Source organism: Ambystoma mexicanum, chromosome 13, assembly GCF_040938575.1.
Source record: "Ambystoma mexicanum isolate Mex_15411 chromosome 13, UKY_AmexF1_1, whole genome shotgun sequence".
In the NCBI taxonomy this organism is placed as follows: Eukaryota; Metazoa; Chordata; class Amphibia; order Caudata; family Ambystomatidae; genus Ambystoma; species Ambystoma mexicanum.
The window spans coordinates 785765205-785779063 of NC_090938.1; the positions used below are offsets into that span (position 1 = coordinate 785765205).

Sequence of the window (13859 nt, forward strand, 5' to 3'; positions counted from 1 at the left end):
GTCTGTTTCTGATCCTGCCGCTTGCTTCTCCCTTTCTGGTGGTTCGCTGCCATTAGCGCCTTGACACCTTCGGGTCTTTGCCACGCTTTATAAATCTTTATACAATACAATACAATACAATAGAATGACCCCACAGGCAGCAGGCAGGTGATCACACACAGCCTGAGACCCTTTCCATGGTTCCTGACAAACGACATGCAGGTAGAGCAGAGAAACATGTGGGACATGGACATTTGTGTTCACAAGCCCATCGCCACATGGTTCCGTGACCTGCATGTTACCTTCAGTGTAGGCTTTGTGGCAGCGTATGGAGACGATGCGCCAACTTAGCTAGCATGATGCATTGCAAGTCAGACCCACACCAGTACAGGGGAACTCTTGGTGATTGCAGGAGGTAGGCAATTGCACAGACAGGGGAATGCAGTAGCAGTAGACAAAAGGGCTGACTGCCTCCAAGATAGTGGACAGTCTTTGCATCCACTCAGTGCAGTGAACCACAAGGTGGCTTGCAGAACAAGTAGAACACAGAGCAAAATTAAAGTTTGCTCAGTTCCCCGCCAATCAAAAGGCCCACTCCTAATGAATGCACAGCTTCTGTAAGCCTCCTGATCACAAGCACCATTACACCCTCAAGTACAGTATACAAGTGGGGACAGCTCGAAGTGGAATGGGGCAGAGACTGTTGCAGAAAACAGAGCAAGGTGAGTGGTGAGAAAGGTGCATACAAGAGGAGGGAGAGCTATGAGCAGAGTGACAGAGTGAAATTGAAAAAAAGGAGGAGAAGGTGAGCGGGTGAGTGATGATAGGAGACAGGAGGAGGTGAAACATAAAAGGAGGGAAGAAGAAAAGGAGGGACTTCAAAGGAGAGAGAGAGAAAAGGGACAGGAAGGAGTGGGGAAAGCGAGAGCCTGAACAGAGTTGGTGAATAGAGAACTGGTGGAGAGAGGCGAGGACCAGAAGTATGCACAGGAAGGACGGCAAAGGGAGTAGAGCACTTTACATCATGGGCAAGGGATGAGCTCTTAAGCTTGTGGCCGGTGGACATGTTCAAGGGCCAGAGCTCAAAAGGAGAAAGAAGAATAAGGGCGCTAATCCCTTGACCAGCCTGAGGTTGAGATGGTTCCATTTCCTGACGCCTCCTCTTTCTCTAGTTTCCTGCTCTCCCTCGTTCCCAACTGGTTAGGTATGCATGCACTGCATGCTGGAAGAGAAAAAGCTTCTCCAAAAGAGCATGCTTTCACTTTAAGAACTTTAAGGTCCTGCCTTTACCCGTGCAACACAAACTGCCACCTCCCAATTCTGGTTCGTCCACCCTATCAGTTGGATTTGAGAAGAACATTCTCTGTGCACCTCCCTTTTTTTGGGTCACAGTATCACTTGGGCTCCATACTCAAGAAAGGTTCCGGTACCACAAGTCACCATAGACTTTGTGGAGGTTTGTAAGAATGTGCATCCTAGTAGTAGGGGAGGTTCAAGATTGGGCCCGGTCTCTGAGTAAGCATTCCTTTCGGTGCAGGTGGTAAGGTTCCCCCTCAGGTACCAAGGGACCTTCCACTGCCAGTTGAGGAGTGCACTCTGGGTGTACACGTTGGCAAGTACCTCTGGGTGAAAATGCACTGAGTCTCACGGCTTGGCCTTCGGTACCAGATGATCTGTTCTCTCCAGATAACTTTCAGGCAGTGCCGCAGAAGAGTGGGATGGTATAGAGACTTATAAAGCACAACATACATCACATCGCTGAAGAAGGCTCCATACAGGGCAGAGCTGACCGGCACCTATCCCAGCACCAGCATGACCAACTGAAGGATACTAGCGACCATAAATCCCCTAAGAAGGTGGAGACTAGCTCCCTTCTTCTGGAGGTTGAGTCCATCTCTCTCCAGGGTCTTGGTACTACTAAGCCAGGGCCAAAAGTACCTAGGCCCTCGACTTTGGTACCAGAGAGTCTAAAACCGTCGAAGCCATCTTTTACGAGACATTCCCATCACCAGAGGAAGGACCATTGGCCTCATTCCGCTCCCAGGTGAAGCACACACGCTGCAGCCGTCTTTACAAGTAGGCAGGCCGAGTTTGTGTGACCCTTTTTTTAATTCTTCTGATTATTTTATGGTACTACCACAGCAGCTTTTTGGTACCCTATTGATGAGCGAGTCTTCCGCCATTCCTCAGTTTTCACCGGCGGGGGATTTACCTTCTTCTTCAGCCATTTGAGCAGATTTGCAGAGTAGTCTAAAACGTGCATCATAAAGTGGTCTACACGTCGGTCCCTTTACGCAGGGCTGAAATACCACCTTTCTTCTCTTCTACCTCGCCATGGCTGCTGTGGCGGCCATTCCACTCCTGGACCCTCTGTGCCTGCCTTTGGTATGGTTCAATTGATCACAGCTGGGTTTCACATATTTTCATTGTGGTGTTTTCACCGCTACTGTTTTGCTGTCTGCAAGCAAGATATTTTGACAGAACTTTACCTAGGCTCTTCTGCAATTAGAATTGGCTTTGTGTCTTGCTGGAAATAATATTCAAAATTGGGAAGCATTGGACAAGTTTGGCAAATTTCTCACTCCAGACACCCAGGAAGAATTTTTCTTCTGACTTTCTCAGAGTCTAGAGGCTGCTTTGAAAAAGCTGCAGGTCATCGAGGACCTTACTGATACGGCTTCTGCTGTTTATATGCAAGGACATAAGACAACTTCTTTCTGATATTCAGGGCCAGTTGTCAGACCTGCCCTTTAATGGTCAACTCTATTTCACCATCTACGGAAGAGGTGCTCCAAGTCTGCAAAACTGCTGCACTGACTGCAAAGTCCATAAGTGCTATCTCTCCTTTTGCTAAATCAGGGTGTTTTTATTTGTACGGAGGAACACAACCCTGTTCCTTCGGCCTGTCAGCCTGCCTTCTGAACCACATTCACCCTGTGGCATCCCATCTAGACAGAGAAAGACATTTGAAAGCGTATTCCCTGGACAGACTCATTCATGCCCCTCAAAAATGGGAAACCGTCAGTTCAGTCATCATTAAACCAGTTTGTCACCAGTCAGGCTTTTTTCTCCAGGGGAGCTTTCAAATTCCTCCCAAAGTTCAGGACCTTCTAATCCAACAGGTGGAGCCATGCTTCACCCTTGCCTTCTGTTGCTGAACTTAAGCCTTTGGTTCCTGAAGAACTGGCCTGCTCTAGTTTGGGGATTTCTGAGAGAAACATCTCTGGTGTTTGTGCTGTGAGAAAAGAGTCTACAAGAAGGCAGTACAAAAGGCAAATGGCTCAGAGTTTCCCGTTGGGTCATGGCTGAAAACATGAATCCCCCTACGGCCTTCTTGGACAATCTTCTCCGCTTTGTCTTACCTTGCCAATACAGGCATTCAGATTCAGTCCTGCAGACTCTACCGTTTGGCTATCGTTGCTTACCTCAACACTCTTGGTCTTAACGCCCTTCTGGCGGCCACCATGCATAAGCCATTTTGCCTTTAGCCTCTTATAGCCTGGATCTTCATGCTTGGAAGACTACCTTCTTAGCTGCCATTACCTCAGCTAGGAGGGTAGGTGAGCTTCCGGCTTAGAAGCATGCCTCCATCGCGGTGCAGCCAGCTGGGTCACTCAACAGTCTCTACAAATCTCTCCCAGGAAGGATGCTTCCATTCGCCAGTAGGACTTGCTCAATCTATTTGCGTCAACCCTGGTCGGGCATATGCTGTCTCCTCCACCCAGTATCTGGGTGTGCACAGTCTGGTCTGCCCAACAGTTGAGATGGACGTTGAGCGGGGGGCCCAATTAAGTGACCTTCATGGTGATTCCAGTACATTAAGTACTTGCAGTCCCTCTTCACAATGCCCTCCCAGATGTCCCAACTGAGCATATGCAGTGTGGTATTCTTCACGGCGCAAAAAACGAGCAGACCTGGGTTTTGACGGTTGGTGACACATGGGTAGTGCGCTGGGGCTTGTGCGTGTAGCGGGGCCCACACCAACGGCTGTACAAAAAGGCAAGTACAAAGTCTTAGCATTGGGTATCAGAAACAATAAGGACATCTGAAATACATACAAGACACTTTAAAAACAAGGTAACAAACATGGGCCTCATTACAAGTCCGGCGGTAGCCATGCCGGTAAAACCAGCAGGCTGCCGCCGGACTCGTCGTTGCAAAAGATATTATACTGTTGGCTGCTAGTTGCACGTTTTAAAGTGAAAATATGTTTGAAAAATACATACACAATCTGTAAAATAAAAGGTTAGTAATTCAAATTAAGGACAATGGGGCTCATTGCAGGTTTGGTGGTATCTCGGCGGTAAATCCGCCAAGATACCACGAGATGGAATTACTGTTACTGCCACCTTGTCCAGCAGTATTACCGCTGGATTACAAGTGGCGGTAGTCAGTGTAAATCCCCATTTCATGCAATCCCATTGGACTGCATGGTGGAATTTTGCTAGTATTACAGGCGCCGGTATTACAGGCGCTGGTATTACCAACCCGTAGATGGCCAGTACGGTAATATGCCGGTATACGTAAATACTGGCATGTTATTACTGCACCCGCCAACCTGTCATAAGCCCTAATGTCCCAGAAACTCCTTTTCAATCACCTGAACGAGTGCTCATTGCAATATCGCAGGTAAGAAACGGTTTAGAGTACTTTTTGGGCTATTTCAAAAGTTGGAAAAGCTTTGCCCATTTGGATGAATAAAACACCCACCCTAGTCAGCGTGTGGTTGTAATGACAATGTTGGTAGCTAACTAACGTGCAGGACCCTGAACCTAAGACTATGGCAACCACCGTGCTGGGCAGTGTTAGGGACCCGCCAGAAGAGATCTAGGCCCAGGTTCAGAAAACAGCAAACCAGGAAGGGATGGCTGCGGAGGTGGCCCACCAGCCCCCTGAAGAAAATGGTTGCAGTCTGGGTGGGGTGACCTTGAAGAAACACTACAATCACTGCATAAACGCCTTGAAAATGGCAACAACCAACGAATGGGGGGTCAGAGAAGTCAGGGAAGACTTTGAGGGCTGATGGATGCTGCGGGGAAGGTCCCAGATTTGCAGGTGCAAAGGTTAATTTAGGTGTCAGGGTTGGGTCTGACTTTGCACCGGAACTGGTCTCCATTTTTAATAGCAGAAGGCCCACTTGAAGCAACAGACAAAGAGGCAGACAGGACAGCAGGCAGGCCGCCCAGAAGCAGGTTGCACTCTACTCCCTGGGAGACAAAGGTGTCATCAGAGGCAGCACGATTGTCTGATGATGAAGAGCAGCTTCATGGGTGCGAGGTAGGGTGTACCATGACTTAGCAAGTCTTGGGGTGGGCAGGACACAACACCACTCACATGTCAGGTAGAGCAGGATCTTACACTCAGGATGAAAGTATTCTCTCTCCAAGAAGCTTCAGGGGAGCACAAGAAGGCTGTCTGGAATGGCGGCCTGACCTTTCCAGCATGGTCAAGGAGCGTAAACTCATACAAGAAGTTCCCTCTGGTCAGTAGAGAGTTTACCGTTTGGGGGGACAGTATGGCAGCAGAACATCTTCCAGAAGAGTCCTCAACATCCCTGTTGGTTGTCTTTCTCCTCTGGAACAGGGCCAGTGACAACTAAAGAATGGCTTGGGATCCCCACAGGTATAACTCCAGCCGTCCAATCACCTACAGTGCAGGATTCAAAGTTTTGGCTGGCTGCCATCCAATCATGCTGAGGGCACTTATGTAGGGAAAGAAAAGCTGTAAAAAATACCTCTGTCCTGGTAGCTTTATGGGATATTAGCACAGCACATTTACAAAATTAGTTACATAGGTTTAAATATATCCACATTAACACAAAAATAAAATCCAGACACCAGAGAAGTCAGCCAAAAAATATTGAAGGTCTCTTAACGTGAGGCGAAGTCTTTCCTAGCAGGTGAAATCTGCGATTTGGAAACTGGAGAAAATCTTAGAAACATAAGGTGCTTGAGCCCGACAACGATGACGCAGAATAGATGGGCATTCCAAGCATATCTGGACCTCTTGGAGGTGAATCATGCTAGCGTCACGCCTTGCTAGCGGAGTGATTAATGAGGATCCGGAAGAAGATCTGTGCAGGAGGAGGTACACAGTTTGGAGCTAGAGCTGTACTGGTTGTTTAGAAACTATTGGGCATTGCACCACTCGTCCATGGGATGTGGCCCTTCTGCTCCTTGATGCCCTCTGACCAAGTGATTGTCTCCACATACTGACTTCTAAATCCCCACCAGGCCGCATGGAGGAGCCGTAGATTAGTATCCGAAAAACAAGGTCCCAATGAGTGGAAAGCATACTCCAAAGAGCCCACCATCTGTCCAGGTGATCCAGTGCTGGTGATAAATTAACCACTGCAAAGGAAGACAAGCACGTTCCAAACTACTCCACTGACTATCACTCAGACAAAGGGAACAGTGATGACAGCCAAAGTCCCAGGAGGGCCTGTTACTGGAAAGTTAGCATTCTTCAGAATGGTAACTAGCCTCTGTGGAAGAAGATCAGAACCCCGAGGGTTTCAGCAGACCAAAACCCCAATAGTTTCAGGAGAAACAAGCATAGTCTGCAATCCTGTTGAAGGTTTTCCAGAGGACCTCGCAGACCCGTTGGATGAAAGCAACCATGCCAAAGTGTCAGGTGACCTAACAGAAGCTACCCCCAAGGTAATACCTTCCTGTCCCCCGTGTGTCAAGTATTGATTTGTTTTAATGAGGCCACAGCTCTGCGGCCAGAGTTTACAAAAACAGTGCAGCTATTTTGAGGTCAGGCAGAGCAATCCTCCTGCCTGCCTGACCTTGTCATGGTGGTGCACTATGTATCGGCCGGCCTCTCTGCAGCCCCTAACACTGTCTCCTTGTGGTTCATGAGCCAGCCTTCCAATGTCCTCTCCCAACTTCTTATCTCAGCGTATGGCTAAGGAGTCTTACAGACATTGTTGTGTACTGCAGGCAAAAACATCCAACTCCTCTGCGCTAGTCGCTCGCAGACTGGGCTCACTGACCATGAGGGAAATGGCAAGATCACCCACTGTTCCTTATACTTACCTGGGGTCCCAGGGCCTTTGTAAATGTGCAGGCCTGGGAAAGGGCAAGGAGTTCTTGTGAATACCCATAGTCTCCTGAACCCACTACCTTTGGCTGAATAATGGGACTTTGTCACAGTAGCCACCACTTGTCATAGAGTTTTGATTCTGAAAAATGGGAAAGCAATGGCTGGTCTATACCACTGAAAGGATGATAATCGAATGAAATATCTGTCTTACTATGGGGGGCAGAATTGCTGAGTTTCAAGCTACAAGGTGATGCTATGCTAAGTGAAATATTGTGAAATGAGCTAATTTCATTATTTTACTTGAATTCATCTCTGATATTTTCCCTCCTTGTTTTTCTGCTAGTTTTTTGTCTGTGCAATGTTCTTGTTCTTTATATATCACATTGTACTTTGATCCTGCCTTCCTCATGGATAAATATTTATAACAAACCAGATACACATTTAAATGACCTCCAAATTAATCCAAAGAATACTAACATCTTGGTCTTTTGTAATCCTAAAAAGAGAATCTCTGAATATAGGTTGAAGCTAGAAGGTCAAATGCTACCAGAAACAATGGATCATACCTATTTGGGTTTTCATATAAGAGCTAATCGCTCTATAAGATCCTGGGATATTATTGTGGAAGGCAAAGTAAGCCCAATTTACGTGTCAAATGAAAAGAATCTTGCATTGATTTTGTAGATTTTCCGGTTACCCCTGATAAGATTTTATAAGGGTAAGGTCATCCCTTCTATTTTATATGGTGTTGATATCGAGCCATGTGCCTGGAAAATCAATTGGACAAGAATTGAGGGTCTTCTGTGGAAGAAGGTTTTGAATTTTCCTCTATCCCTACCTATGGTCGTAGGAGCTCGGTCTCCAATCCTTAAGAGTTTATCTGGATTGGAGGATAATCTCACTTTATAGATTGCTCATTGTTCCTATAAAGAACTCACTGTATGTGGCTATAGGTGTTCATTTAAAATTAGGCAATAGCTAGACTTTGAGGGTTTTGAAGAACAAATCTCATAGGATTTTGGATAGGTTTAATATGACAGAAGAGATCTTGATTCGAAATCCAATGAAAGTTAAAAAATCATTAATGAGAATAGATTGTATCCACTCTAAAGAAAACTTTAGTGATCAACAGCTATTTAAATCTTTTTCGGTAATAGATAAACCGAGTGGCGTTGTGCTCCCCTATTTGCGGCACTTTTCTGATGCTAGGTAGAGAAGTGAATTCCTAAGATTCAGATTGAATTTAATCCAAACAAATGAAATTCGTAATATCCATAGTACGGACCATAGTTTGGATGGGAACTGTAATTTGTGTGGAGAATATGTAATACAAAACTTGAGACATCTCTTAATACCCTGTCAAGCCACAAGACCGTTGCGATAAAATATTTCTCTAGTTTTATAGACAATAAGAATTGGTTGGACAAGGACGTTTTTTGGTTGTGACTGTCAGCTGCATATGAGATGTTTTTAACATTAGAATTACTGAGATTTTTGAATGAATTGAGTTTTATAAAACTTGAAATGTCTAATTGTATGAGAATTTAACGGGTTTGTAGGGCTGGTCTAATGAAATGTTCTAATTATGTTTGTTAAGAATGTTTTGTTCTTTTAAATTGTTAATTTGTATTAATTTGAAAAGTCGAAATTGCGACTAACCACAATAAAGAAAAAAAACACACCAGATGTCAGAGTGGATTAGAGCCAGATAGTGACCAGAGATGGACAGTGACTGTGCAGATGTATCTAACTTCTATTAGGGCACAGTAGGAATGGGAGGCCCTTTCCTTCTGTCGGGAATATCAGGCTTCCAGTCCAGGATCTGAATGCAGTGATGCAGAATGAAACATCTAAATGTTTATCAGGGTGAATCAAGCTAGGCAATTCCTTGTTGTGTGATCTCTCAAGATCCGGTGATCTCCTGGATTCAGTTCCCCATAAGGTTAAAAAGGCTCTATGGCAATTGGACTGGAATAGAACAAGCGAGGGAAATGTGAATTATGTGTTGTTCAGGGAAACAGATCAGTTGTTAAAGGCTGTTGCTTTGCCTGAACCATATATTAAAATGGCATTGCTCTGTATGGAGAACTAAATGCCTAAGGTTTCTAATGAACCTCCTCCCTACAACAGAAGCGGAAGGTGCTAGAAGAGGAATAAATAGAGGTGATAGGGTCTGTAGGCTTTGTGGTCAATCCAAATCCATTAAAACGTTAAAGCATCTTCTATTGATTTGTCCAAACACTTTCCTGAATAGATACAAACATTTTAATAATTTTTCAAAGGGTCCTAAGTTTATCTCTGTGGATGAATTTAGGACTGACATTTTAATGGGTGAACATATTTCGTTAACTCTGGCTACGATTAGATGTTTAGATGACATTTTAAGTCAATTTAAGATACTGTTCAATTATATTAATGTGTGTATGATGGAATTGTCTTGCTTGTTTTATAATTAATGATTGCATAATGTTTTTGTTGGAAATCAAGAACACAAATAAAAAACACATTTAAATGAATGAATGATTGATCTAATCTCTATAAAACCTGGTCAGGGAGAATGGAAATGTAGTAGCTATTGTTCCCTGGCAGTTGTGTATTCAACTGACTTTATATATATTTTACTTCATTTATTTCTCCCTATTCATTTTTTTTTTACTTGTTTCTTTCTATGTCTACGTTTCTTGTTTTATATTTTCTATTTTTTTCCTCCTCCATCACTTCTTTCTTTTGACTTTGCTCCTTTTGCTCTCTATTTCTAACCTATGTTTTATTTTTCTTCTTTATTTTTGTATCTTTCTATTTGTTCTTTCCACTATTTTTACATTACCTTCTGTAATTCTTTCTCCAGTTCTTCCTCTTATTATTTGTCTGCTTTTTTTTCTCTAATTGCCTTTGTTTCTGTTTTTTTTCTATCTTGATATTTATGTTTGCCCTTTTTTTCTTTCTTTGATTTTTGTCTTCTTCTGGCTCTGTTTATTTCTTTCTCTTTCCAATCTCTCTTTTTACACTCTGTTTAATTCTCTTTTCTCTAATTTCTTATGTTTTAAGGTGACCTTGTTCCATATCCAGAAGACAGCGACAGGTGTCCAAAGCAGGGAGAATTACCATTTTCAACTGGACAGCCTACTGGAGAGTGTCACCATCCACATCCATGGCAAGGTCCTCTACTTTGAGATCACCAACCCAGCAGGTACCGGGGGTCCATGACACATGGGAAGAAAGGTTGATTGCTCTCTGTGGTGGGAGTTGGAACAGAAGGACAGGGTGTCTAGTTGCCCTCTTTTGTGGGTGCAGAAGGACAGTTCTTGATGGGTACGCAGCTTACCGTGCTTCCCTGTGCTTCTTATTCAGGAACACTTACTGATCTGGTCCAACTATAGGCTGCAGCAAAGCTGTGGCGCTCTGCAATTAGAAAGACACTTTACAATGACACACCCTCCTTGCTTAAGCCAGAAGGATTGAAAGTAATGATTGATAACTGAAGGCTGGATGATATCGAAGATGGATTTCTCTACACAATAGTGATGCCAAGAAATACAAATCACAGCTATTGCAACCCTTGTCTACACAGCTACTAACCAATACTGCAGAGGGCTTTATGAACTTAGTTGGAGAGTTACAGGAAGTGGCCTGTTTCATCCACAGCCAAGTTTGGGAAAATGTCAATATAATATATAAATAAAACTATCTATCAATGCACGCATGCTTATCTGTTGGGAGAGTTTACAGATAAAACCTCACGCAACATGTCTCTCTATATTCCGAAAGAGATCCTACCAGCTTCAGGGCACTTTATGAGCAGTCTGGAGGTGCGTATGTGATTTTTACTACAAGAGCAAAGGTACGGCTCTTTTGTAACAGTCTAGTCTCCGGTCATTCTGATGAAGGGGTCCTAGGTTCGATAGGGTGAGCCCCACACTTCTGTGCACAGGACACACACTACCACAGAGAGCCAAGTGTTAGAGGTACACTGACCTTTTAGTCATTTTAGACATTAGGCCTTTCCACAATTACTCTGCACCTTAACAAGGCTGTGAAGCAATGGTAATGCAGAATGAACACACACACACACACACACAATAGCAGAGGGATAGAACTAGGTGCTGGAATATCAGACTCTCTCCTATAATATTACCTGATTAAAGCTGAGTCACCTAGCCCGTCTCATGAACTATATCTCCCAGAATGTCCTTCTTCATCAGAAGGAGAACCCAGAAAGGATCCATGAGTGTCCACTATGAATTCGGAAGACTATGGGGAAATCCTTAACAACTGCTGAAACCAGGAAGGATCCTAACCAACAGGCCAAACAACAAAGGACTACATCTCCCAGACTCCTTTGCCCTCACAAGGAACACATTATTTACCTCACAGCGGCCCCTCCTGCAACTGAAAAGGGACAACAAAAGGAAACCCACACCCCTCTCTCATTCACTGTCCAGGGGGGCAGAGAGACGCCCAGGGCCTCCCTGTACGAAGGTCAGATTCACTAAGCAGTCTGTCCTTCTGTCACACTCTAAAAGGAAACCTGAGGGAAAAAAAACTCCTGTTTCCCTCACAGCAGCAGCTAAGGGAGGTAGAGAGTCTCCTGCAGACACCATCTCCGTTCACAGCTGTGCCAGAAACACGAACACTAGAGCAAATGCAAGGACAATGTGTTTTTTAAGTTTCCCACAGAGAGAAAGGAGATGGCAACACACACACTGACCACCTGGCCACAGAGGAGAGCCAAAACTAACTCCAGGGTGGAGGACCCCACGGGCAGTAGAGAGGGAGAGAGCAACAGCCCATCCACCAGGGAGTATATAGCAACTGGGCTCTATATATGCTTCCTCACACGAGTCAGAATGACAAGACATCCCAGTGACTGGGCATGCTCGGACAGGCCACGTAACCCCTTTGGCCTGTCCGGAATTCCCCATTCAGCCCAAGCCTTGTATAAGGGCCAGCTCACTGGACAGCAGTGAATGGGTGTTCCGGAGTGCAGAGCTGCTGACAAGTTGCAGTGTGGGCAGTTGGAGTTGAAGAGCTAGAGATGGAGGTCACAGGTGGAGAAAGGAGACTGAGAGAAGATGGTGAAGGCTGGAAGGAGGGAGAATAGAGTAGGAGGTGGTGTCCAGGAGCCTTCGGGAGGTGGAGTGACTTAAGATGGGGGAAGAAACATCAAGGAAGAAGGGAGGGAGTGTGGAGAGAATAGACGAGGAGGGTGTGGATGATGTATTGAGGATGTTGGAGTGAAGTACAAGGGGGAGGTGCACGTAGATCTTGAGGTGGAGGAGAACATTGGTCAGAAAACAGAGGCAGAAGAAGATGACCGAAAGGAGATGGCAAACCCTACTCTTACCGAGGGTGAGCCAAAGATGGGCAGAGGTACCAGCATGCTGTGAAGCGTTGAGGTGCATGAGGAAGGGAAGGCGTAAAGAGATGAGGAGAGAGGTGGAGAAAGATTCCCATATGCATGAGATGGTTGTAGAGGTAGCCAGGGCCCTGTGACAGGGAGGTGGCCAGTTAGACAAAGGCGAGGGAGCACTCAATGGGAAGCCTTCACTTCCCTAGTGGAGGCTTGTCCACCTGCAGACCTTTTCCAAAACCACAGACTTCCCCATTGGGAAGTCGTAGCATGCAGGTGCAAATTGGCTACTGGGACCTTGTGGACTGAGGTCCCTACATAACAAAGGTTGAGAAGCAGAGAACCCAAACCTTCAGATTCCAGAGCCAAGAAAGCAGTGCAAGGGCACTTAAAACCGCACTGTGAGGGTCTTCACCATCAAACCTCAGCGGGGAAGGGAAACTGGGCTGAGGGTTGAAAGACTGAGACTCAAAGGTGCCAAATCCAAGGAGAAGTCATCCTGTAGTTGCAGCCTGTATGTTAACGTTGCCCCTGTGGGCTCAAACTGCAATTTCCCCTAATAAACATTGTTTGAAATCCAATTCGTTTTGTAGCTGCCTCATATTGATCCCACTCTGCTTGATTACCTCTGACGGAGTCTAAACTGCCATACCTGTGAAATCCACTCAATGGAAGCCAGGAGGCTTAGGAAGGAAAAGCACTTTCAAGGACGTGCAGGAAATGGGAACCACAAAAGATCAATCTTAATGATCCTCCCGGCACAGCCTGCACGGTCCATACCTGGACTACGGTGAGACAGAATGCTGGACATGGGAAGAGTTTCCCACCAAAACCCACAAAACAGGCAAAGGAGCGTTCTCTTGTTCCTCGGTGAAGGAGGACATGGACTGTTGATGGGCCTGCAAACAATAGGAACAAAGCCAGCTTGAGCAAAGACATTCCTTCCCATGTCCGCTACCAAAGCATTCCTACCCATTTCTCCACTTCAGGAACGACTTCCGACAGGCAGTGGGGTACACAAAGCACTAAAATGCGCAATCTATGGAGGTCAGAAATCAACACGTCCAGCAGCCAACCCTTGAGGAGAGGTCCATGAAGGGACCTTGCATCTCACAAAGGTTGCAAACCTCCAAAGATGGACAGTGAGACAACATTTCCCTAGAGTAGGATGGCTTCTCTCTGCAGCATCATTAAAGGTTATGACTGAAGATTCTTGAATCCTGCATATCCACAGAGACCAGACCTGGTGCTTTCCAAGCTAGAGGACCGGAGCACAGAGAAACAGCCCGTTGCATTGTCATACGCTCGTCTTGCAGATCACCCTCCTTAAAACAATAACAGTTGCAAAGCTCTGTCACCTATCGGAAGTGGGCAGGCTTGTCGTATACACACCTGTGCTTCACTCCCAATGGCAGGCAGAGAGGGGTGTCTGAAGATGCACCCCACTGTCTCTGGGGGCATCCCAAACCAGACTAATAGCAGC

The 13859-nt window shown here is 45.5% G+C and overlaps 1 protein-coding gene across 4 annotated transcripts in view; it reads left to right on the plus strand.

The window, feature by feature from the left end:
- Positions 1-13859, plus strand: part of VWA7 (von Willebrand factor A domain containing 7) — a 255716-nt gene that overhangs the window by 191484 nt on the left and 50373 nt on the right. For all 4 annotated transcript variants that reach the window (XM_069635146.1, XM_069635145.1, XM_069635143.1 and 1 more), the window contains exon 11: positions 10075-10216. In XM_069635146.1, coding sequence (XP_069491247.1) covers positions 10075-10216 — 142 coding nt within the window. The remainder of the gene's footprint in view (positions 1-10074; positions 10217-13859) is intronic.